Consider the following 22,489-nt stretch of genomic DNA (forward strand, 5'->3'; position numbering starts at 1 on the left):
AGTTCTCCTGCTGGTAATCCACATAGCATCTGAGGTATTGTTCCACCATAGCATTCCTATGTTTAGCGGCCCTGTTCGTGCTCGAATGGAAAGCTGAACTGAGTCCCTGGGTGGACCCGATGGGCCTCAGGAACTCTCTCCAGAACTTGGCAGTGAATTGGACTCCTCTATCTGAGATTATGCAGTGGGGAGCCCATGTAGTCGATAGATGTGTTTGATGAAGAGTTTGGCTAGCTTCTTTGTGGAGGGTAGTCTGGAGCAAACAGTGAAATGGGCTTGTTTGGAAAACAAATCGATGATGGTCCATATCACTGTGCTCTCCCCACTCTTTGGGAGTTCTACTATGAAGTCCATGGTGATCTCCTCCCAGGGCCTGCTAGGGTTTGCCACTTGCTGTAGAAGTCCCGGTGGCTTGCCAGGTCTGTTCTTCATTGCTGCGCAGGTGGCACAACTCTGCTTTCATTTTTGGCAACCAGAATTGTCTGGTGCAAAGTTTTCAGTGACCAACTTTGTTGGTCACTGAAGTGACCAGCTTGTTTGGAGTCATGGCTACGTTGGAGCATCTTGAATCTTAGGCTGGCTGGGACATAGTTTGGATCCTTCCCATGCCAGTCTCTCCCTCATGGTGAGGACACCTTGTTGTTGAGCCAAGGGTCTGTGGGCAGCTCTGCTTTTAATTTTGCTGTCCATCCCTCACGGCTGGGGTCAGGTGCTCACTAATTCTAATGGCTAATTCTACTTACGCAATCCCTCTCCCAACTTCCCATGGTAGGATTGTGGCAGGCCTGGATCCTGAAGGCACCAAGGTCATACGGCTTCCAGGCCTAACACTTGTGCTCATACACACATTTTTTCCTACTGGGTTCTGTGGGCGTGGCTTGGTGGTGGTGGGGTCATGTGACTGAGTGGGCATGGCTGTGAGTGACATCAAGTTGGCCACGCCCACTCAGTCACAGGACCCCACCACAACCAAGCCATGCCCACAGAACCGGTAGGAAAAAAAATTGAATTTACTGATGTAAACCATTTGGTTATTGAAGGAATGGCATGGAAGCAGAAGTCATACTATATAGATAAGAAAATTTATCTGTTAGAAATTGCTGGTAGTATTCATTTTTAACAATATGAAATTCTGAAGAATGCAAATTCAATTTTTTCTAATACATTCCATTTTTGCAGCATTGTTTTTTAGGAAAAACATTCCAATGACCACACTAAATATTATAGCATGCCTAATATGCCACAGTAGGCCTATAAAGTCATATATTTTACATTCAGTTACTGAATTCTTTATAAATGCTATTTATGAGAGCATCATAAATTGAATCTGCGGTGGCACAGTGGTAATATGCACTATTGCAGGCTAACTCTGCCAACTACCAGCAATTCAATCCTGACTGATTCAAAGTTGACTCAGCCTTCCATCCTTCTGAGGTCGGTAAAATGAGGACTCAGATTGTTAGGGGCAATATGCTGACTCTGTAAACTGCTTAGAGAGGGGTATAAAGTACTATGAAGCAGTATATAAGTGCTATTAATGCTATCAGTAATTTAGATTATTTCTGTCCATAGTATCAATCTATTTCAAACCAGTTTAAGAATTGTTTCTTATACCTGTACCTCTGTGTGCTTTATGAATTTCCTAATTGGATAACTTTTTCATTACAACAATATTTCATATTGTTTCAAGATCTTTCAATGTCCTTTTGGAATCAAACTAAATGTTACCACTAAATTCTAGGCATCCAGAAAATCCTGTTTCTTAGGTTTGAAAACCATATGAGATTAGCCCCATCAATACATTTTTATGGATGTAACATTTTCATGGTCTGATTTAATGAGAATGTTCAGTTCAAACACTGAGTACAAATTTTCCCCAAAACATTTAATGAAGGCTTGGTGACTATTTTTCAAGTTCGTAGAAAAGTTTTCATATAGCATATTAATATTTATACTTTCCTGAGGTTAGTGAGAACAGATTTTTTTAGGATAAAATAGTACATTCAAGCTGGGTTGGTTATAATATTCAATGGTAACAACTTCTTACCTCAGTACCAGGTAAGAAATTATACATTTATGAGACAATTAAATATAACTTCAAAATGCCTATCTGATTTTAATCTTATAAAAAGTAAGCTAGGACCATAACTATATTTTTTCAAGTTTCTGAAAAGGAAGTTTCCTCATGATCCATGTTAATCAACTATTTTTTCTGAACAGCAGGGTAAAGGCTGTAGTTCGATGGAGACTTCATCAGATAACCCCAAATACGATTGCAGTTCACAATTATCTGCCATATCTTCCAGATGTCCTATACTCCATGAGTGAAGCAAGCCGACAGCTGGCTGTCCCAAGTGAGCACTCAGTGGCTGACCAAGGCTTTGAAGGCAAGGGCTGGACAGAGAGGTTCTTTCTTTCAGTGGTAATTCATTCTGGTTCTGCGTAGCTGAGATAAAGAACACAGGGACCACAGATATTAAAATTGTGCTTCATATAAATTCAGACTTTGTAAACATGTTGCTGAACAAGCTTTAATGGCAGGGTTCACACCAGAAGCCCAGACACCATGGTGGTTTATCAGAATGTGTGATCCCAGCATCAATCTTTCACTAATGGGCCTATAGTTGCAAAACAGGGCACAGTGGAGATGATAAAAAACAGTACATACTTTCCCCTATTTTTCCAATCATTCTTCCTGCCCATGATAATTTATTCAACAGCAGAGGCCATTCCACTATTCCACCTACCCAAGCTTTTTATTCTTTTATTACTGGTATCTGATCAACCGCTGCCCTGGATTGCTTGATAGTGAGATTTATTTAATAAATAAATAAACTGAGTATCTGCTCTTTTCTCCTATAGTATTCATTCTACTGATGGAAGAGAATGTTTATTCTCTCTTCAGATTTATAATTTGCTTGCTGGTAATTCATTCTTTCATTTGGTTTAGAGGATTCCAAAACCTTACAGTCAATAAGGACAACCTCTCTAAAATATAAGGTTTCCAAATGAACTAGTTCAGAGTTTTTTTGTGCTAACAACATCTAAAAATGCTTTGTAACTAGCTAGCCATAGAGACAGGCAAAAAGGTTCTGCTTAATAACCTAAACATGACATGCATTGATTATGCCAAATTACTTTCAAGAGTGAACACAATGCCAAAATTTTCCTAATAATTCACCAGGGTTCCCCCTAAAATGGTTGCCAAGTCAGATGTTTACTTTGCTGTTGTTACCTGCTTTGTACCAGCAACAGAAAAGCCATTTAACATAGCGGTATTGGGCCAAGAGGTGTCCCTGATGAGCCGCCCGCTGATAATAGAGGATTGCCTATAAAGAAATAGCAATTTTTGAGAAAAAAACATTACTACATACTGAGAAAATTGCCATATGCACAAGTGTATTCAGACCCCCTTCATTTTTCTCAAATTTGTTATGCTGCAGCCTGATTCTACAGTTGTTGAAATTCATTTTTCCCCATTAATCTAACTCTCAGTACCTCATAATGACAAAGTGAAAACAGGAATTTTAGAAATTTCTGTAAATTTATTAAAAAGAAAAAATTGAAACATTGGCATAAGTATTCAGACCATTTGCAACAACGGCACTATGTTGTTGTCATCTGACATATTGCAACTTTTTCCCATTCACTAAAATGGGGGTGGGCATGGCCAGCACGTAATGCATCTGGCCGGTGAGTTTGACACCCCTTATCTATAGCCTTCAAAATACTTTTGCAGTTCTTAAGATTCAATCGGAATACTGAAAAGTATACTATTCGTGCACTACTGAATGCAAAAGAAGTGCAAGTAAAAACATTGAAGAAAAAAGCCTTAAATCCACAATTGAAATTTTCCGGTCCAATCCACTTTGCATGCCATTTTAACTTTCCAATGTCATAAAAGCCTAAATCACTGCATTAGGAATGACTTCCCCTTGTTCTGTCTCCCCAGTTCATATTTATTTATTAGGTTTATAATCTTACTTTTTGTGCAGAAGCTCTCAGCAGTGAAAATAGTGTTTCCATCTCTTATTTTTCCTCATAACAAAAACTTGTGAAGTAGGTTGGATTGAGAGAGAATGATGGGCCTAAAGTCAGCCAAGATTATATAACATGTTCTAAAATATTTTCCTGACTATACATGTTCTTGGGGAAAAAACTGCTTTCCATTGCCACCAGTGGAAGTTTTTATAAATATAATTGCAACACAGAATATGTTTTCCTTATCCAGATGTAATCCCCCGCAATAAAAGTAATTACTGTGTAGCAACTTATTTATTTTATTTTATTTATTTTATTTGATTTTTATACCGCCCTTCTCCCGAAGGACTCAGGGCGGTGTACAGGCATAATAAAACCGACAATACAATATACAAGTTTAAAATACGATTTAAAAAACTTATTTAAATTAGCCCAGTGATTAAAATTTACCATACTAAAACCCCGTTTAAAATTAATAAATTTAACATTAAAATCCCAATTTAAGCCAGCCCTGCGCGGATAAAAAGATGAGTCTTGAGTTCGCGACGAAATGTCCGAAGGTCAGGTATTTGGCGTAAACCCGGGGGAAGCTCGTTCCAGAGTGTGGGAGCCCCCACACAGAAGGCCCTTCCCCTGGGGGCCGCCAGCCGACATTGTTTGGCGGACAGCACCCTGAGAAGTCCCTCTCTGTGGGAGCGTACGGGTCGGTGGGAGGCGTGTGGTAACAGCAGGCGATCCCGTAAGTACCCAGGTCCTAAGCCATGGAGCGCTTTAAAGGTCATAACCAACACCTTAAAGTGCACCCGGAAGGCCACAGGCAGCCAGTGCAGTCTGCGCAGGAGCGGTGTTACATGGGAGTTACGCATAGCTCCCTCTATAACCCGCGCAGCTGCATTCTGGACTAGTTTGGTAAAGTCCCAAGTAAAAACCCTTGCCAAGAAAATTTCAAGTAGTCCCAGCAATTGCTAGAAATCAAGACTGACTTGACACACAGCCTACTTCAGAAGACAAGGATAATCCAAAGAAGGAATTTCTCTGATTTCCAACAGGCTTTAAAGCTGCTGGCCTGCAAAATTAATATCACAGCATATCCTTTCCTTGTATTTAAGATAGGTAGGCTGTCTTTTTCCTAGATTGAAGTCAATAACTCATCAGAAACAAATGCATGAAACAACTTACACTAATATTGGAGAAGTGGTACCTTTGGCCCACTTTCCCTTCTTAATATGCAATGTTGTACAGTTGTTGTGTGCTTCTTTTGCACACTTTCATAACACTTTTCTACCAAATATATTTTTTCTGCAGTTAAGAAGTAACAAGATAGGAAAAAGCAAAGGGCAACTACTGAACTTGTCGCTATGTTCCAGGACATACTTAGGCACTTAATAGATAATAAATGATTTCCTCTCCCTCCATTTTCTACATAAAGAGATAACACTGGCTGAATAAAACAAATGGAACTCAAAAACCTTAGTCATATCCTTTGTGGTGCCTCTTCCATGTTCATAGCATAATCCTACATTGTATTGGGCTCTTCTATAGTTGTGATCTGCAGCCATTTTGAAACAGGAAAAAGCCATTTTGTACTGTTCATCTTGTAAGTTTTCAAGTCCTGGGAAAACAATATATAACAATAGAAAATTCAGGCAATATTAGTATTCATAGGTTCTTTAAATAAACATACAATCATCCTGTCTCATTTATAAGTAACTTCCAATCTAATTTGGAAGCTTGTCTGCAGTTGTTAAATGTAATTGCACCAAATTCAGCTACACAGGTAGCCCTCAACTTTCTATTACAACTGAGCCCAGAATTTCTGTTGTTAAGTAAGACATTTAAGTGACTTTTATGACCTTGCTTGCCACAGTTGTTAAGTGAATCACTGCAGTTGAATAATTAATAAACCAGTTTCCCCATTGACTTTGCTTGTCAGGTCACAAAAGATACATGATCTTGGGCCACAGCAATTGTCATAAATATGAACCAGTTGCCAAGTATCTGAATTTTGATCACAAAATGGGGATGCTGCATGGGGATGCTGCAATGGTCGTAACTATGAAAAACAGTCATAGGTTACTTTTTCCAGTGCCATTGTAACTTTGAACAATCACTAAACTAACTGTTGTAAGTTGAGGACTAACTCTACTGGGTCATTCCAAGTATACAGAAACAAAGATTTGCTATTCCAGTTTTACAAATTAATGTCCAGAGAGCTAACATTTTTCTTTTTTAACATGGCAGAGATTATTGTAATAACATTACTGGAATAACATTAACAAGACTTGGGCAGAGGGTTGGATTAGAAGACTTCCAAGGTACCTATCAGCCCTATGACATCTTCCATGGGAGTTCAGCGCGGTTTTGATTACTGCAGTCTATATCCCACCTGATGACAATACTACCATAGCTTTGGGATTCTTGTACAACATTGTTAGTAATTAGCAGAGTAAGTATTCTTATGCTGTGCATATTATAGCGGGGGACTTTAATCAGGCTGATTTAAAAGCAGTGCTCCCTAAATTCTATCAGCATGTTAATTATATCAGCTACTAGAGGAGCAAACTAGAGGACCAAGTATATACCAACATTAAACATAGCTATAAGGTTATACAATTACCACATTTGGGACAATCAGACCATATGACACTGCTTTTAGCACCAGCATACATCCTCTCTTATAGGCTCTGTCTATAATAAAGACAGTGAAATCTTGGCCAGCAGATGCTTCCCAACAACTTCACGATTGTTTTGAGAACACAAATTGAGACATCTTTTACCACCCTGACCTAGAGGAGCACACGGCAACTGTTCTGTGCTATATCAAACACTGCACAGATACTATCACTGTGGATAAATGTATTAGGATCTATCCCAATCAGAATCCTTGGATGACCAAGGAAGTCCAATGCCTCTTGCATGACAGGATCAAGGCCTTTAGGTCTGGTGATGGGGCAAGATACAGTGTTGCCAGAGCTAGTCTGAAGAAAGGTATTCAGAAGGCCAAGACTGATTATAAGAGGAAGAATGAGGATAATTTTTATAGTAATAACATGAGGCTGGTGTGGCGAGGGATTCAACAAATTACCAACCATCAACCGACCAATGTCATCCCTGCTGAGGGGGATGCTTCGTTGGCAGAGGAGCTGAATCATTTCTTTGCTCACTTTGAAGTGGAGACATCAGAGACAGCTAAAATATAGCCACCAACCCATTGTATCTCCCATGTCATTGTGGAAGAACAGAAGGTGAGGAGCATTTTGAGGGCTGTGGACCCTAGAAAGGCTGCTGGTCCTGACTATATCTCTGGCCGAGTGCTTAAAGACTGCACTGATCAGTTGGCTGGAGTCTTTACCAGAATCTTCAATCAGTCTTTATCCCAGTCCACTATTCCATCTTATTTGAAGGTTTCCACCATTGTTCCACTGCCAAAGAAGTTCCCTATCAATAACCTCAATGATTACAGACCAGTGGCACTTATTCCTATCATCATGATGTACTTTGACAAATTGGTCTGCCAGCACATCATTTCTGGTCTTCTGCATACATTTGATAAACACCAGTTTGCATATGGAAGAAATAGATCTACAGAGGATGTGCTAGCCATCACTCTTCACACTGCACCGACTCATTTGGAACAGCGAAAGGGGGGGGGGCAATGTGAGGATGCCTTTGTAGATTTTAGCTCCGAATTAATTAATTAATTAATTAATTAGATTTATATTTGCCCATGGCGACTCAAGTCAGCTTACAGGATATAAAACCACATTTAAAAAACAGTAAAACACATAAAAATCAAATAAATTAATGTAATAAAATCATCCCTGACCCTCACCTCCCACCCCAGCGACAGCGACAGTGAATCACATGAGCCATTTAATGGGCTCCATCCCGCTTTGTGTTCCCCAGGCCTGCTGACACAACTAAGTCTTCAGCGCCTTCCGGAACAGAATTAGGGTGAGGGCCATTCTAATCTCTGGGGGAATGATGTTCCAGAGAGAGGGAGCCGCCATGGAGGCCTTCTTCTAAGTCCCACCAGGAGTATCTCCCTTGGGGATGGGACTCGCAGCATTCCCTGCTTCCCCGCTCTAATGGGTCGGGTAGATGTGATTGGCAAGAGACGGTCCCTCAGATAACCTGGTCCCAAGCTATGAAGGGCTTTAAAGGTGACAACCAGCACCTTGAATTGCACCTGGAAGCATATCGGCAGCCAATGCAGCTCCCGCAGGAGAGGTGATATATGTGCACACTGGGGTCTGCACAAAACTGTGCGGGCCACTGCATTTTGCACCAATTGGAGCTTCCAGATGCTCTTCAGGGGCAGCCCCACATAGAGCACAGTGCAAGTCAAGACGGGAAATGACTAAGGCATGAGTGACTATGAGTAGGGATTGCTGGTCCAGGAAAGGGTGTAACTGGCACACAACTCGCAGTTGCGCTAAGGCCCTCCTGGCCGCGACCATCACCTGCTCTTTGAGCAGGAGTCATGAGTCCAGGAGAACCCCCAGGTTACGCACAGGGTCTGTTTGGGGTAGTGCCACCCCATCCAAGACCAAAGATGGCAATTCTCCCTGAGCCAATGAACCCCAAACCCAGAGCCACTCAGTCTTGCCATGGTTCAGTTTCAGTTGGATGCTCCCCATCCAACCCCTAACAGCCCCCAGGCACTGTGAGAGGGAGGGCACCGCATCACTTAACTCACCACAGGCTGAGACATACAGCTGAGTATCATCAGCATATTGGTGATACCTCAATCCATGGTAATGAATGATCTCACCCAGCGGTTTCATATAAACGTTGAACGTTCATATAAACGTTGAATGTGGAAAGAGTACTGAGCCCTGTGGCACACTGCATAGCAGTGGGGGAGGGCTGGATCTTTCCCCTCCTATCAGCACTGACTGAGAATGGCCGCAGAGGAAGGAAGTGAACCAGGATAGCACAAGGCCTCCCACTCCCATTCCCCGAAGCCGCTCCAGGAGAATACCATGGTCAGTATCGAAAGCTGCTGAGAGACCAAATAGAGCAAGGATAGATGCACTACCTCCATCCTGCTTCCACCAGAGATCATCCAAAAGTGCAACCAATGCCATTTCTGCCCCAAATCCAGGCCTGAATCCTGACTGGTAGGAGTCGAGATAATCCATTTCATCCAGAAACCTCTGGAGCTGCCCTGCAACCACCTTCTCAACAACCTTCCCTGAAAAGGGGAAGGTCGGAAATTATCCAACCAGGTGGAATCTAGCAATGGCTTCTTAAGAAGAGGGGGGACCACAGTCTCCTTAAAGTGCTGGGGCACTTCCCCCTCCTGTAGGGAAGCACTAATCACCACCAGAGTCCACCCGCCTGTCACCTCCTGGGAAGCTTTCACAAGCCAGAAGGGATATGGGTCTAATACACAGGTGCTTGCGCACATACTCCCTAGGATCCTGTCCACTTCCTCAGGAGCAAAAGGGTCAAACTGTTCCCAGATAACAGGACAAGAACCTGCCTCAAGGGCTTCCATCAGACCAGCAACCATGCTGGCATCTAACTGGGAACGAAGTCGAGCAATTTTGTCTTCCAGAAAATCCACAAACTCCTCAGCTCATCCCTTCAGGTGGACCTCAATCTCCTCCTTCCCCAGGAGGAGGAGGCTTAACTTAAAGAGAGTTGCTGGGCAATTATCTGCAGATACAATTAGTGTAGAGAAGTATTAACATTTCACTGCACAAATCGCCATGAGGTAGGCCGTAGTAGCAGCTTTTATCTGTGCCTGATCGGGTTCATCCGGTCTTCCGCCAGCGGTGCTCTAGGTGTCTCATGTGTTTCATCCCTCTCAGTTCATTTGTTACCATGGGGCACAGTGAGGTCTACAGGTGAGGAGAGATCGCAAGGGTGCAATCCTATCCAGAGCCTCAGTCAACTTCCTATTTCAAACAGTGACTAAGAGCTCAGCTGGACTGCACAGTAGATCTGCACTTATAATCCCCAGTTCCTTCTGGAACCCATCCGGGTCCATTAATAGGTCCTGCCTCCCTGAGGGGGTACACCTCTTGCGAAACTCATTGCCACCAGACTGTGATCTGACCAGGATAAGGGGACCAAGGAAAGGTCCACCAATTCCAGGTCACATAGGCACTGCTTTGACAAGAACACCAAATCAGGTGTGTGAGCACTATTCTTAGTCGGTTAACACAATACTTCCACATAAACTAGTGTCTAAACTTATGGGTTTTGGGCTTTCTTATTCAATCTGCCTTTGGATTATGGATTTCCTGCCTGGCTGCTCTCAGAGGGACAGATTAGGTAATCATATCTCTTCAGCCCTTATTCTTAACACTCGTACATCACAGGTTTGCATGTTGAGTCCCTTACTCTATATCAGTGATGGCGAACCTTTTTTCCCTTGGGTGCCAAAAGTGCACGCATGCAACAGTGCACATGTGCCAGCACCCATAATGCAATGTGCGCCCCACTGCGCATACGTGCATGACCCCCACACTCCCCATGCATGCAACCCTGCCCCTCCTGCGCATGCGCCCCACCCCCTGCCCATTTTGCACCTGGAAAGCCTCCTGCACCAACCTTTGGTACATTTTTTTTACTCTCGTCTGAGAGATATTTTTTTCCTTTTAAGCTGAAATTGTTTCAAAAGCCGCTGCTTTTCCCTCACCTGACGGGTCCGGGCACTTGAGCAACCTGGCTGCCTTGTGCCGAGAACCACGTTGCCCCACCACGTGGGGAGAGGAGAGGGAAGGGGGAGAGCCATCACGTACTTCTTTTTATCCCTCTGGCATTGAACCTGGCCGACTTGCTTGCCCCCTACCACACTTGCTTACACTGTTTAGGGGAACATGGCTAGGGGAAGGAGCAGTGGGGGGGGGCAGCCAGCCACCCAGCCAGCAAATACTGCCCCGCTGCCCCGTGCACCTGAGCTGGCCGGTTGCTCTTGCCTTTCCCCCTGCAGTTGTCACTGCAGCTGCTCTTCTGGGGTGGCAGGGCTGCGCAGGAGGAACACTTGAGATAGCACGCTGGCCGGGAAGCGGTCGTATTTCCTTCACAGAAGTGACGGAGGAGGGCAGAGGCGTGGCCAGAGTTGCAGCAACAAGATGTGGTATTTGGGAGCTCCCAAAGACCCGTCAATATCTCTGTTGCCCGGGGGTCTGAAGTGATCGTTCTGAAGGAATGACAAACAAGAGTGGCATGAACTGGCTGGCATAGGGGAAGCGCAAACCCCAAGTCGGAACAGGAGAAGCCCCTCAAACTGGACATCGGAGAAAGCAACCATAGAAGTTGCTAAAAAGCTGGGGTGGCTGCAATGAAAGGAGGTGAAACAAAGACAGCGTGTGACATCGAGGTGAGAGACTTTGATATTCTGGGAAAGAAAATAAGAGATTTTCTGCTACAAGCCCACCTGTAAATTAAAGAGGGTGGAAAAGAAGGTTAAAAGGAAGGGGTGAGAGCGGGCAATTTAGAAGAAATTTAGAAGAAAGCCTGGGGGGAAAAAAAGAGTTAATTCTTATTCAAAAACCAAAGAGAAAGCTGGAAGATCCCTCAAAAAATAAAAGTAATTTCGATTTATTGATACTAACTGAGAAGTTGAGCCCTATTCTAGATGGGAATAGTAATTGATAAAGAATATTTTGTAACCCGAAGTTAAGAAATTAAGAAGTTAATATCAGCAGATTTCTTTTGAAAGTACGGTCTACTGCTGAAAAGTGAGTCAACAGTGCCATCTAGTGGCAAAGGAAAAAGTACTTTTAAGACTAGAAAAAACCTTATTTATGAGACCTTGACATTTATAACAGATGTACCAGAGAAGACTGGAAGCTGAGTTTTGTTTTTGGTTTATAATTTTCTACTGTTTTGTTTTTTGAAACTGGTCTTTTTATTTACCCATTCGTGAGCATTTTGAAAATCTGGCTTAGATTTTTTTTTTTGTTAGAAGATAAATGGAAGACAAGCAAAATAGTTGAGCACACATTTGGTATTCCTACATTCTTCTTTTTCTTAAGAGCTGTTTATTCCCTTTTTTTCTTCTTTTTTTGCTATTCTGGAAGACTTCTTTTTTTCCTTTTTATTTCTTTTTATTTTTATTATAGATTAATGCCAAAATTAAACTAAAAAGACAGTGGATTAAGACCAGAAGAGTCTGTTTACTGGGACAATGTAATGTCTGTTTTTTGTTTTGTATATCTTCCTTTTTGATTTTTTTTTCCTTTTTTAGATTTTCTGTCCAACACTATATTTTGAATCTGGATTATTTTTGATTTGTGAGGGTGGTGGTTGATTTGTTTTTCTGCATTTTTGCCTTTTAACTAATCCAACCATTACGGAGGATTAGATACTTGGATTACAAACCATTATATTTGGAATATAAATTTACAAGAATGAGTGCAAAAAAAAAAAAAGCTTACAACATTGCTGTATCCAACAGGCAGTCCTGTTTCAACAGAAAAGACATTAGAGACGGAGCTAAAAAATGTTATGCAAACACTTCACAATGATTTGAAACAAGATATAAAAGAAATGAAAGACATAATGGAGAAACATGAAGGGAGGATTCAAAAAGTAGAAGAAAAGACAGAAGAGATGGGGAAAAAAGTTAAGGAACTGGGAGGAAAATTTGTGCTAACTGATAAAATTCAAAACTCACAAGAAAAAACAATAGTCCTTCTCGAAATGGACAAGGCTGACTTTTATTTAAGATTTCAAAATATTGAGGAGGAGAAAGGAGAAAAATCTGCCTGAGGTGATAGCTGAGATCTTGATAGAAGCTCTGGATCAACCCAAAGAGAAGATTTTAAATAAAATTGATGAAGCTTTTAGAATACGTACAAGGTATGCAATGAGAAATAAACTACCAGGAGAAGTACATGTAAGATTCACAAAGAAAGTACTGAAAATGGAGATATTGCAAACAGCAAGAAATACAGCATTAAAACACATAAAGAAATTGTGGTATTGAGGCAAATACCCAAAAGAGTTAGAGATATAAGGAGAGAATACCAATTTTTAACAAGCCTTCTAAATATCAAAAAGGAGTGCATTTCAAATGGTTAAACCCGGAAGGAATTTTGGTGACTTGGCAAGAACAAAGGCTTAGATTAGACACCATTGACAAAGCAAGATCCTTCTATGATCATTTATTGGACCAGTAGAAGAGGACTGGAGAGCGACAGGATACATACAACAAAAAGAGAAAGAGAAAGAAGAGAAAATAAAAGAACAGGAAGAATGGGTAACTGAGAGAGGGGTCATGGGCTAAGGAACCAATGGAACAAAGAGAAACCAGGGCAATGAAATTAAAAACTACTAATAAGTAAAAGATGGAAGAAGAAATAAAAGCAATATCGATAAATGTAAATGGATTAAATGCGGCGATAAAAAGGAATAGAACATTAAACAAATTAAACTCCCTAAAGATGGATATTACGTGTTTGCAAGAGGTTCATATTAGAAAGCAACATGAAAAATTATTAGCACATTCAAAATTAGAAATTTTATTCACATTATTAATACATCAAAGTAAAAGAGGAATACCCATGTACATTAAGGAAAAATTAGAACCAAAATTTATCTTTGAAGATGGAGAAGGTAGAGTCTTGATGTGGAAATAAAAATACATTTCAAACAAATACTTTTGATAGCGCTATATGCCCCAAACGAAAAACAAGAAGATTTTTATAAGAGATTACACAGAAAAATATTAGAATTGGATTACGACCACATTTGCATCATGGTAGATTTTAATGCCATAACAGATGCGGAATTGGATTATAAAACAATAAAGATAAATAAAAAATAAAGGAGAACAATGCCAAAATCCTTTCGCACAATGATAGAAGAGTTGAGTATTCAAGATATTTGGAGACAAAAGTATTTAAAAGAAAAACAATTTACTTTCTATTCAAATAGACACTTATCGTGGTCGAGAATAGATATGATATGGATGTCGGCAGACTTCATAGAGAATATACAAGGAGTGAATATTGGTTCAAATATATTGGCAGATCATAACCCAATGATGATAACATGGAAAGGACAGCAGAAAAGAAGAAGATGGGCGTTGAATACATTAATATTAAAAGAAAATGATTTGCAACAATATGTGGAAAAAGAATTAAAGTCTTTATTTGAAATAAACAAAAAAGAGGACACATCGCTTCAAAATGTATGGGACACGATGAAGGCATATATTAGAGGACTGGCAATAACTTACACCGCAAAGAAAAACAAAAGGAAAAGACAGAAATAGACAGAGTTAGAAGAATACAAAAAAACTAGAGAAAGAATTCCAAGAAGATAGCCATAATGATAGAATTAAGAAAAGAATGGAACTAAAAAACATGAAATAAAACTAAATGAACAATGGTTATTAGCATATAAATTAAGAACATCCAGGCAGAATTTTTTTGAAAATACAAATAAACCAGGAAGATGGCTAGCATATAAAATAAAAAAAGAAAAGGAGAAGAAAATAATAAAATATTAGATGAAAAGGGGAAATTACACTATAGTAATGAAGAAAAGATGAAAATAACTCAAAATTACTACAAAAAACTATATCGTCAAGAAGATATCCTGGAAGAAAAGATAATAAAAAAGTTAGAAAACTCAGAGTTACCAAAAATATCATAACAACATAAGGCATTTTTAGAAGAAAGAATAACAATGATGGAATTGACTGAAGCAATCAAAAGACAAAAAAGTGGGAAGGCACCAGGACCAGATGGCCTACCAGTGGAACTATATAAAACCTTTCAAGAAATAATGAGTAATGTAATGCTAGAATTGTATAATGAACTTCTAGACAAAGAAAGAATGCCAGACTCATGGAGAGAGGCATACGTAACACTTGTACCTAAAGAAGATGCAGACTTACAACTGATAAAAAACTATAGACCAATTTCACTATTAAATGTGGACTATAAGATTTTTGCTTCAATAATGGCAAACAGATTAAAAAGACAGTTAAATGAATTTATTCATATAGATCAAAATGGTTTCTTACCTAAGAGACAAATTAGAGATAACACGAGGATAATATTAAATGTGTTGGAATACTATGAATCACATCCAGAGAAACAAATGGCAATGATATTTTTAGATGCACAAAAAGCTTTTGACAACGTGAATTGGCAATTTATGATAAAAAAATTGAAGACAATGGACTTTGGGGAGAGATTCATAAATACTATAAAAACAATTTATGAGAAACAGTCAGCTAAGATAATGATAAATGGAGAAATGACAGGAAATGTTAAAATCAGGAAAGGTACAAGGCAAGGTTGTCCGCTATCCCCACTGCTATTTATTTTTACATTAGAAGTTTTGAACAGGAATATCAGACGAAATGGTAACATAAAAGGAATGAAAATTTTAAAAAAAGAATATAAATTGCAAGCTTTTGCTGATGACTTAATATTTATTCTGGAAGAACCACTTACATTGGGTTCTAAACTATTAGAACAAATAGAGGCTTATGGGAAAGTGTCTGGCTTAAAAATAAACAAGGAAAAACAAAAAAACTGGTGAAAAATATGACAGAAAAACAGAAAAGAGATAACAGAGAGGTTGGATATTCAAATGGTGAAAAAAGTGAAATACTTAGGAATATATTTAACATCAAGATGTGTAACGATAAAAGAAACTAATTATTATAAACTAAAAGATCAAATTGAGAAGGATTTGGTGAAATGGAAAAACTTACAACTCTCACTTATGGGGAGAACAGTAATTATAAAAATGAAAATATTACCAAGACTATTATATCTATTTCAGACAGTACCGATAAAACTTGAAAAAACTTATTTTCAACATCTTAACAAAATAACAAGATTTATAAGGCAAAGGAAAAAAGCTAGAATTAGTCTAAAGATATTACAGGATACGAGGTTAAGGGAAGGATTTGGACTGCCAAATTGGGAACTATATTACCAGGCAGCAGCACTGACTTAGATGAAGGAATGTGTGGAATTAAGAAATCCCTGCCCCACCCCCTGCTGAGCCATGCCATCATCAGAGGGTTTTTTAAAACTTTTAAAAGCCTTTTTTCTTCAGCCAAAAAAATGCTTTTAAAAGTAAAAAAAAAAACCTTTGATGATTGCGTGGCTCAGCTGGGCTCAACAGAACTCTTTAAAAGTTTTTTTTTAAACAACAACTTCGGCTGAAGAGGTTGTAAAAAAAAGCTTTTAAAAGGCTCATCTGGCAATCCCAGTTGATTATCACAGGCTTTTAAAATGATTTTTTACAACCTCCTACAACAGCCCCCGCCCATGCCCACTATACACTGTAAGCCGCCCTGAGTCTTCGGAGAAGGGCGGGATATAAATGTAAATAAATAAATTTTAAAAATCGCCCCATCCCCACTTGCCTAATTGTTGCTCCTTTCGAGCTCGCAAAGCCTTGCTTTGCTTCAGCTGCTGCAATCAGTTTCATCAGCTAGCAACTGAATCTGCCTGCCTGCAATCCATCTCCTCAGTGAGCAACTTAATCTGCCTGCCTCCAATTGGGTGAGTAAATGCGGGGGGGGGGGACTTTAAAAAATAGTTAATTGGGTGTTTTTTTAAGGAGTTTTTTTTAACGACAGCAATTTAAAGTTAAGGAAGTTTTAAATTTAGCTACTTTTATCTAAAACAGGGATCTCCAACCTTAGTAACTTTAAGGCTTGTGGACTTCAACTCCCAGAGTTCCTCAGTCAGCTTTGCTGGCTAAGGAACTCTGGGAGTTGAAGTCCACAAACCTTAAAGTTACTAAGTTTGGAGACCCCGATCTAAAAAATATAAATAAAATAAAATAATTTTTTTTAATTTACATTTATATCCCGCCCTTCTCCGAAGACTCAGGGCAGCTTACATTGTGTAAGGCAATAGTTTCATCCTATTTGTATATTTATATACAAAGTCAACTTATTGCCCCCCGCAACAATCTGGGTCCTCATTTTACCTACCATAAAGGATGGAAGGCTGAGTCAACCTTGGGCCTGGTGGGACTCGAGCCTGCAGTAATTGCAAGCAGCTGTGTTTAATAACAGGCTTCTTACAGCCTGAGCCGCACCGCGGCCCATATAATATAATAAAATATAATAAAATACAATATAATAAAATATTTGTGCAGCTTTCTGAGATTTGGTGTGTTTCTGTAGTGTTTCACTCTAACTACACAAACACACAAAATCTTACAAAGCTGTATGTGGCATTTTGTGTGTGTGTGTGTGTATGTGAGAGTTGTGTGTGTGTAAAGTGTGAAAGTTGGTTTTTGAGCTTTTTGTGGCTGTGTGAGGTTCCTGCGTGTTGCAGGGGCCATTTTGGGTGAAGTGCAGCTGCTTTTACATTGTGTGTGTCAGTTGTGTTGTGTTGTGTGTGTGTGTAAATTAAGGGCCTCTGTGGCTCAGACTAAGTCCGTCTGTTATTAACACAGCTGCTTGCAATTACTGCAGGTTCTAGTCCCACCAGGCCCAAAGTTGACTCAGCCTTCCATCCTTTATAAGGTAGGTGTCAGGCTGCCTCTGATTATACCTAGGAAAGAATACACCTTGACTTCATTTGCAAATAAAGAAAAGTACTTTTACTAATTACATCTGGATAGCAGCAGGGTTTAAGTTGAATCTGAGACAGAATATGGCTGACAATCTGTATCACCCTATTCCTCCCTCCTCTTTCCCAAAAGGTCATCAGGTCTGGTCCAATGCCAGCTCCTTCCCGGGGTCCCGTGGTAATCTTCTTCCGCAGGTCTCTGGTTGTCAATCAAACCAGGAATGCAATGTCCGTTAGCGTTCGCGCTCAAACATTCCTGTTGAATTCAAAACATTAATCTCCCCTCCCACCTTAATTATGTCAGACCGACACTCTTAAAGGCCCCTCTCTTCTTAACTTGAATCCAATAGCTATTTACATTAGAAATACAATCCCATTCTATCTAACAACTGAAATACAATCCCATTCTATCTAACAACTGAATATAAGGAGTACAAAGAGATACGAAGTTTGGAGTGGAGGCTGACAGTAGGTAAAATGAGGACCCAGATTGTTGGGGGCAATAAGTTGACTTCGTATACAAATATACAAATAGGATGAAGACTATTGCTAACATAGTGTAAGCCGTCCTGAGTCTTCGAAGAAAGGCGGGATATAAATGCAAATTAAAAAAAAGTGTGAAAGTTGATTTTTGAGCTTTTTGTGGCTGTGTGAAGTTCCTGCTTGTTGCAAGGGCCATTTTGGGTGAAGTGCAGCTGCTTTTACATTGTGTGTGAGTCAGTTGTGTTGTGTTGTGTGTGTGTAAAGTGTGAAAGTTGGTTTTTGGTACCTCTTATTGTTTTGTATACTTTGTTTATTATTTATATTATTTATTGTTATTGGCCACACCCACCCAGTCATCTGATCACCAAGCCACGCCCACAGAACCGGTAGGGAAAATTGTTAGATTTCACCCCTGCTTTGGAAGGACATGATTTGCAACTAGGATGGCATGCCTTTTTATGGTATGGGAGAAGTAAGATACACACGTACTTTCATAGACATTACATAAAAAATGCACTGTTATTGGCATGGGAGAAGGTCAGAGATAAATACTATATGAAAATTCCAACATGGTTATCAACAATGGAGGTTTAATATATCCAAATGCTTTTAATCTTAGAAATATTGTTAGGTATAAGGACTTGTTAACAGATAGGGGGGAATTGAAGCAGAAACAAGATTTGGAAGAACTGGGGATTGAGTTAGATTGGTATATGTATATGCAAATACAAGCAAGGTATCAGAAAGATGTTAAACTCTATGGTTTTTAATTTAGAAAAGACTGAGCTGGATAGGATTCTCACAGGAATGGAGGACAAATTAGTCAAAAAAAATTGTAACTTTGTTGGGGATTGAGCTAGAAGAACAAGAAGTAAAGGAAACTAAAGGACTAAAAATTTTGGATATTCAATAGACCTACACAAATGGCAATAGCTATGGGAGAGGAATTAAAAATTAAAAATGTCCACTGCATAATAAGAAAATCAGTATCAAATGTTTTATATATGGCATTTGCCACCTGAGAAACTGGCAAAAATGTTTAAAGACAAATCAGCTAAATGTTGGAAATGTCATCAGTTACCAGGATCTTATTATCATATGTGGTGGACATGTCCAGAAGCCAAAAACTATTGGGAGAAAATAAAGGATTGGTTAGAAGAAATAACCCAACAACATATTGATTTAAATCTGGAGTTGTTTTTATTGGGGATCCTACCAGAGAAAATTAGTAAAGATAATATTTATCTGATTATACATGTAATTACAGCAGCAAGAATAGTTTTTGCGCAAAACTGGAAAGCAGAGAAAATACCTCTGGAAGGAGAAATTATTAGAAAAATTTTAGAATGTGCAGAAATTAACTTTGATGATTAAAGAAAGAGAGGCTTCAGAATATTTTAAGATATGGGATAAATTTTACTATTGGTTAGAAGAAAGGTACAGATAAGTAATGGATAATTATGTAAGAAAATGATAATAATGTATTTGTGAAAAAATGGTAATAATTCAAATTGAAGTAAAGAAAGAAGAAACAGCAAAATAATGGAGCCAGGGAGAAAACACCGAGACATCACACGGAAGGAATTGTTGATGCTATAAAATAAAATAAAATAAAAAACTTTATTAAAAAAAAGAAGTGGCGGGGGAGGCTGTGCAGGAGCCAGCTGACTCTTCTGGGGTGCCCGAGCTGGCCAGGTGCTCCAGACCACCTGGGCCATTCAAGAAGCCTACTCAGGTGGGGAGGGAGGGAAGCCCCAGCCGACAGTTTTGCACCCCTAGGAAGCGACTGCTGGGCCCCCCACTCCACATCTTTTGGCATGCGCGCCTGTTCTCTTGCTACTGTTGGTCTTTGCGCGCGCATGCATGCCAGAAATCAGAAAACCAAGTGGCCAACGCACATACACACACTGGAAACAGAAAGATAATCTTCCTGGAGTGCGCATGCGCAATGGGCAGCTGCACTTCCAGTTTCCGGTGCGCCCATGCATGTGAAAACCAGCTGGCTGACGCACCAGAACCCGGAAGAGCAATGGGAGACGGTTCTGTGTGCCACTTCCAGCACACATGCCATAGGTTCACCATCACAGCTCTATACTCTTTATGTGCATGACTCCATTTCTACTCACACTTTTATACTAACTGATATAAAAGACATGGTTGAAGAAGAGAACAAGTGAACACACACACACACAAACACAAATTAAAACAAGCAAGAAACTCCAGAGTTCTTAATTTTAATGGAAATTAAAGCTGAATGATTAGAACATGTTCTTGGACTTAAAATGTTGATTTGAATAAGCTCAGGGCAAAGATAACTAAATTCTTTGGTAGTCGAGAATAATAGGAAAAAGAACTTGTTAGGTAGTTTAGTATATAGAGCCATGATGGCAAACCTATGGCACACGTGCCACAGGTGGCACGCGGAGCCATATTGGTGGGCACGCAAGCTCAGGTCTGGCATGCACGTGCACGCCGGCTAGCTAATTTTCGGACCTTCTGGGCCCACCGAAAGTCAGGAAACAGGCTGTTTTTGGCCTCCAGAGGGCCTCCGGGTGGGTGGGGAAGGCCCGTTTTTCACTCTCACCAGGCTCCAAAGCTTTACTAAGAGTCTGGGGAGTGCAAAAACGGGCTTCCCCACTCCCCTGGAGGCCCTCCGGTGGCCGGAAATAGCCTGTTTGGTGACTTCCGGTGGGTCCGTTTTTGCACAATCAACTCTCAAGGAAGGTTTAATTTGTTTTCCTGTATACTGCAACGGATTGAAATAGTTGATCTTTATGATCCTTTCCAACTCCACCATTTTGATTCTAGCTCTCTCAGTCCTAGGAAGCAGACAATGGTAAACAGCTTCTGAAGAACCTTGCCAGGAAAACTGTAAGATCTGCTACCTGTTAATTGGAATTTCAGAGGAAAAGCAGAAAATTTTCCAATGAGTACATGTGTGATTTTCCAAAATAAATTCTTCTTTATCAGAGCTATACAAAATAGTTTTCTTCAAGATGTATTGCAGCCCCTTGTGAGCTGTTGATCAAAGCAAGTAGGAAAACTTTAAGTATTTACTTGAAGGGGGAGAAAGAAAGGAAAGTGACTTAAACAAATAGATAAAAAATAAAAACAACTGGATTTTGGAAAAAAAGTGTAGCAGGTTAAGATTTAAACTTGAGATTAAATATATTTAAATCTCTGTAACTATGAGACTGGTGGAAAAGATTATTTGATAGTCTGAGGTACAGCATCATCAATATGAAAATTATGCCAAGTTGAGAATATTCACCCCAGCTTCCACTAGTTGTCATTTATGGCTGTTCCTGGAATAAGAGGAATTGACCACAATCACTGTTGCCACCCCAATGGACTAATATACAGTAACGTATTTTGTGAGACTGTAATGCATATGTACTAATTTCACCATCCAAATGACTTGTAACACTAGTACTTTGGAAGTTATATTTGTTAACAATTTGTTTCACAGTGTTAGTAATAACTCATGGAGTCCAGCATGGAATCTGGACATTTGCAGGATCATTTATTCCAAAGCAGTATCTGTTCACGCAAATTGTGCTGGAAGAGGAACTCTGCTAACAGTTCCATGTATGCATGGAGGAAAAGGATGCACATATCCATTATTATTGAGAGATGAGGGGAAAAGAAGATGATAAATTTTTATTTATTTATTTATTTAATTTATATACCGCCCTTCTCCCGAAGGACTCAGGGCGGTTTACAGCCATGATAAAAAGCACAAATCAGAAAGTTAAAAAGCATTTAAAACTAATTAAATTAAAGGATGAAAGAATTATAATAAAACTATATTAAAATCCCAATAAAAAACTTCATTAAGCCAGCCCTGCACGATGGAACAGAAAGCTCTTTAGCTCGCGGCAAAAGGTCCGGAGATCAGGAAGTTGACGTATCCTCGGAGGCAGTTCATTCCAGAGGGCAGGAGCCCCCACGGAGAAGGCTCTCCCCCTGGGGGTCGCCAGTCTACATTGTTTGACTGACGGCACCCTGAGGAGACCCCCTCTATGGGAGCGCACTGGTCGATGGGAGGCTATTGGTAGCAGCAGGTGGTCTCGTAGATAACCCGGTCCTATGCCATGGAGCGCTTTAAAGGTGATAACCAACACCTTGAATTGCACCTGGAAGACCACCGGAAGCCAGTGCAGCTTGCGCAGGATAGGTGTTACATGGGAGCCTCGAGTTGCTCCCACTATTACCCGCACAGCCGCATTCTGAACCAGTTGGAGCCTCCGGGTGCTCTTCAAGGGGAGCCCCATGTAGAGAGCGTTACAGTAGTCCAGACGGGAAGTGACGAGAGCATGAGTGACCATGCATAGGGAATCCCGGTCCAGAACTGGCGTATCAGGCGAACCTGATAAAAAGCCCCCCTGGCAACGGCCGTCATATGCTCTTCTAAAGACAGCTGTGCATCTAGGAGGACGCCTAGATTGCGAGCCCTCTCCGTGGGTGCCAATGACTTGCCCCCAACAGCCAGCGATGGCGTCAGCTGG

At 40.2% G+C, this 22,489-nt stretch overlaps 1 protein-coding gene across 3 annotated transcripts in view; it reads right to left on the minus strand.

The window, feature by feature from the left end:
• Window positions 1-1,008: 1,008 nt before the first annotated feature.
• DELE1 (DAP3 binding cell death enhancer 1) overlaps window positions 1,009-22,489 on the minus strand; it is a 139,382-nt gene continuing 117,901 nt past the window's right edge. Inside the window, exons 7-9 of one of the 3 annotated variants that reach the window (XM_058179201.1) lie at window positions 5,451-5,593; window positions 3,236-3,329; window positions 1,009-2,446 (exon numbers count right to left, since the gene is read on the minus strand). In XM_058179201.1, coding sequence (XP_058035184.1) covers window positions 2,196-2,446; window positions 3,236-3,329; window positions 5,451-5,593 — 488 coding nt within the window. In that variant the 3' untranslated portion in view covers window positions 1,009-2,195. The remainder of the gene's footprint in view (window positions 2,447-3,235; window positions 3,330-5,450; window positions 5,594-22,489) is intronic. The other 2 variants (XM_058179203.1, XM_058179200.1) reach the window with 2 other exon arrangements.

The sequence above is a fragment of the Ahaetulla prasina genome, chromosome 3, assembly GCF_028640845.1.
Source record: "Ahaetulla prasina isolate Xishuangbanna chromosome 3, ASM2864084v1, whole genome shotgun sequence".
NCBI lineage: Eukaryota > Metazoa > Chordata > Lepidosauria > Squamata > Colubridae > Ahaetulla > Ahaetulla prasina.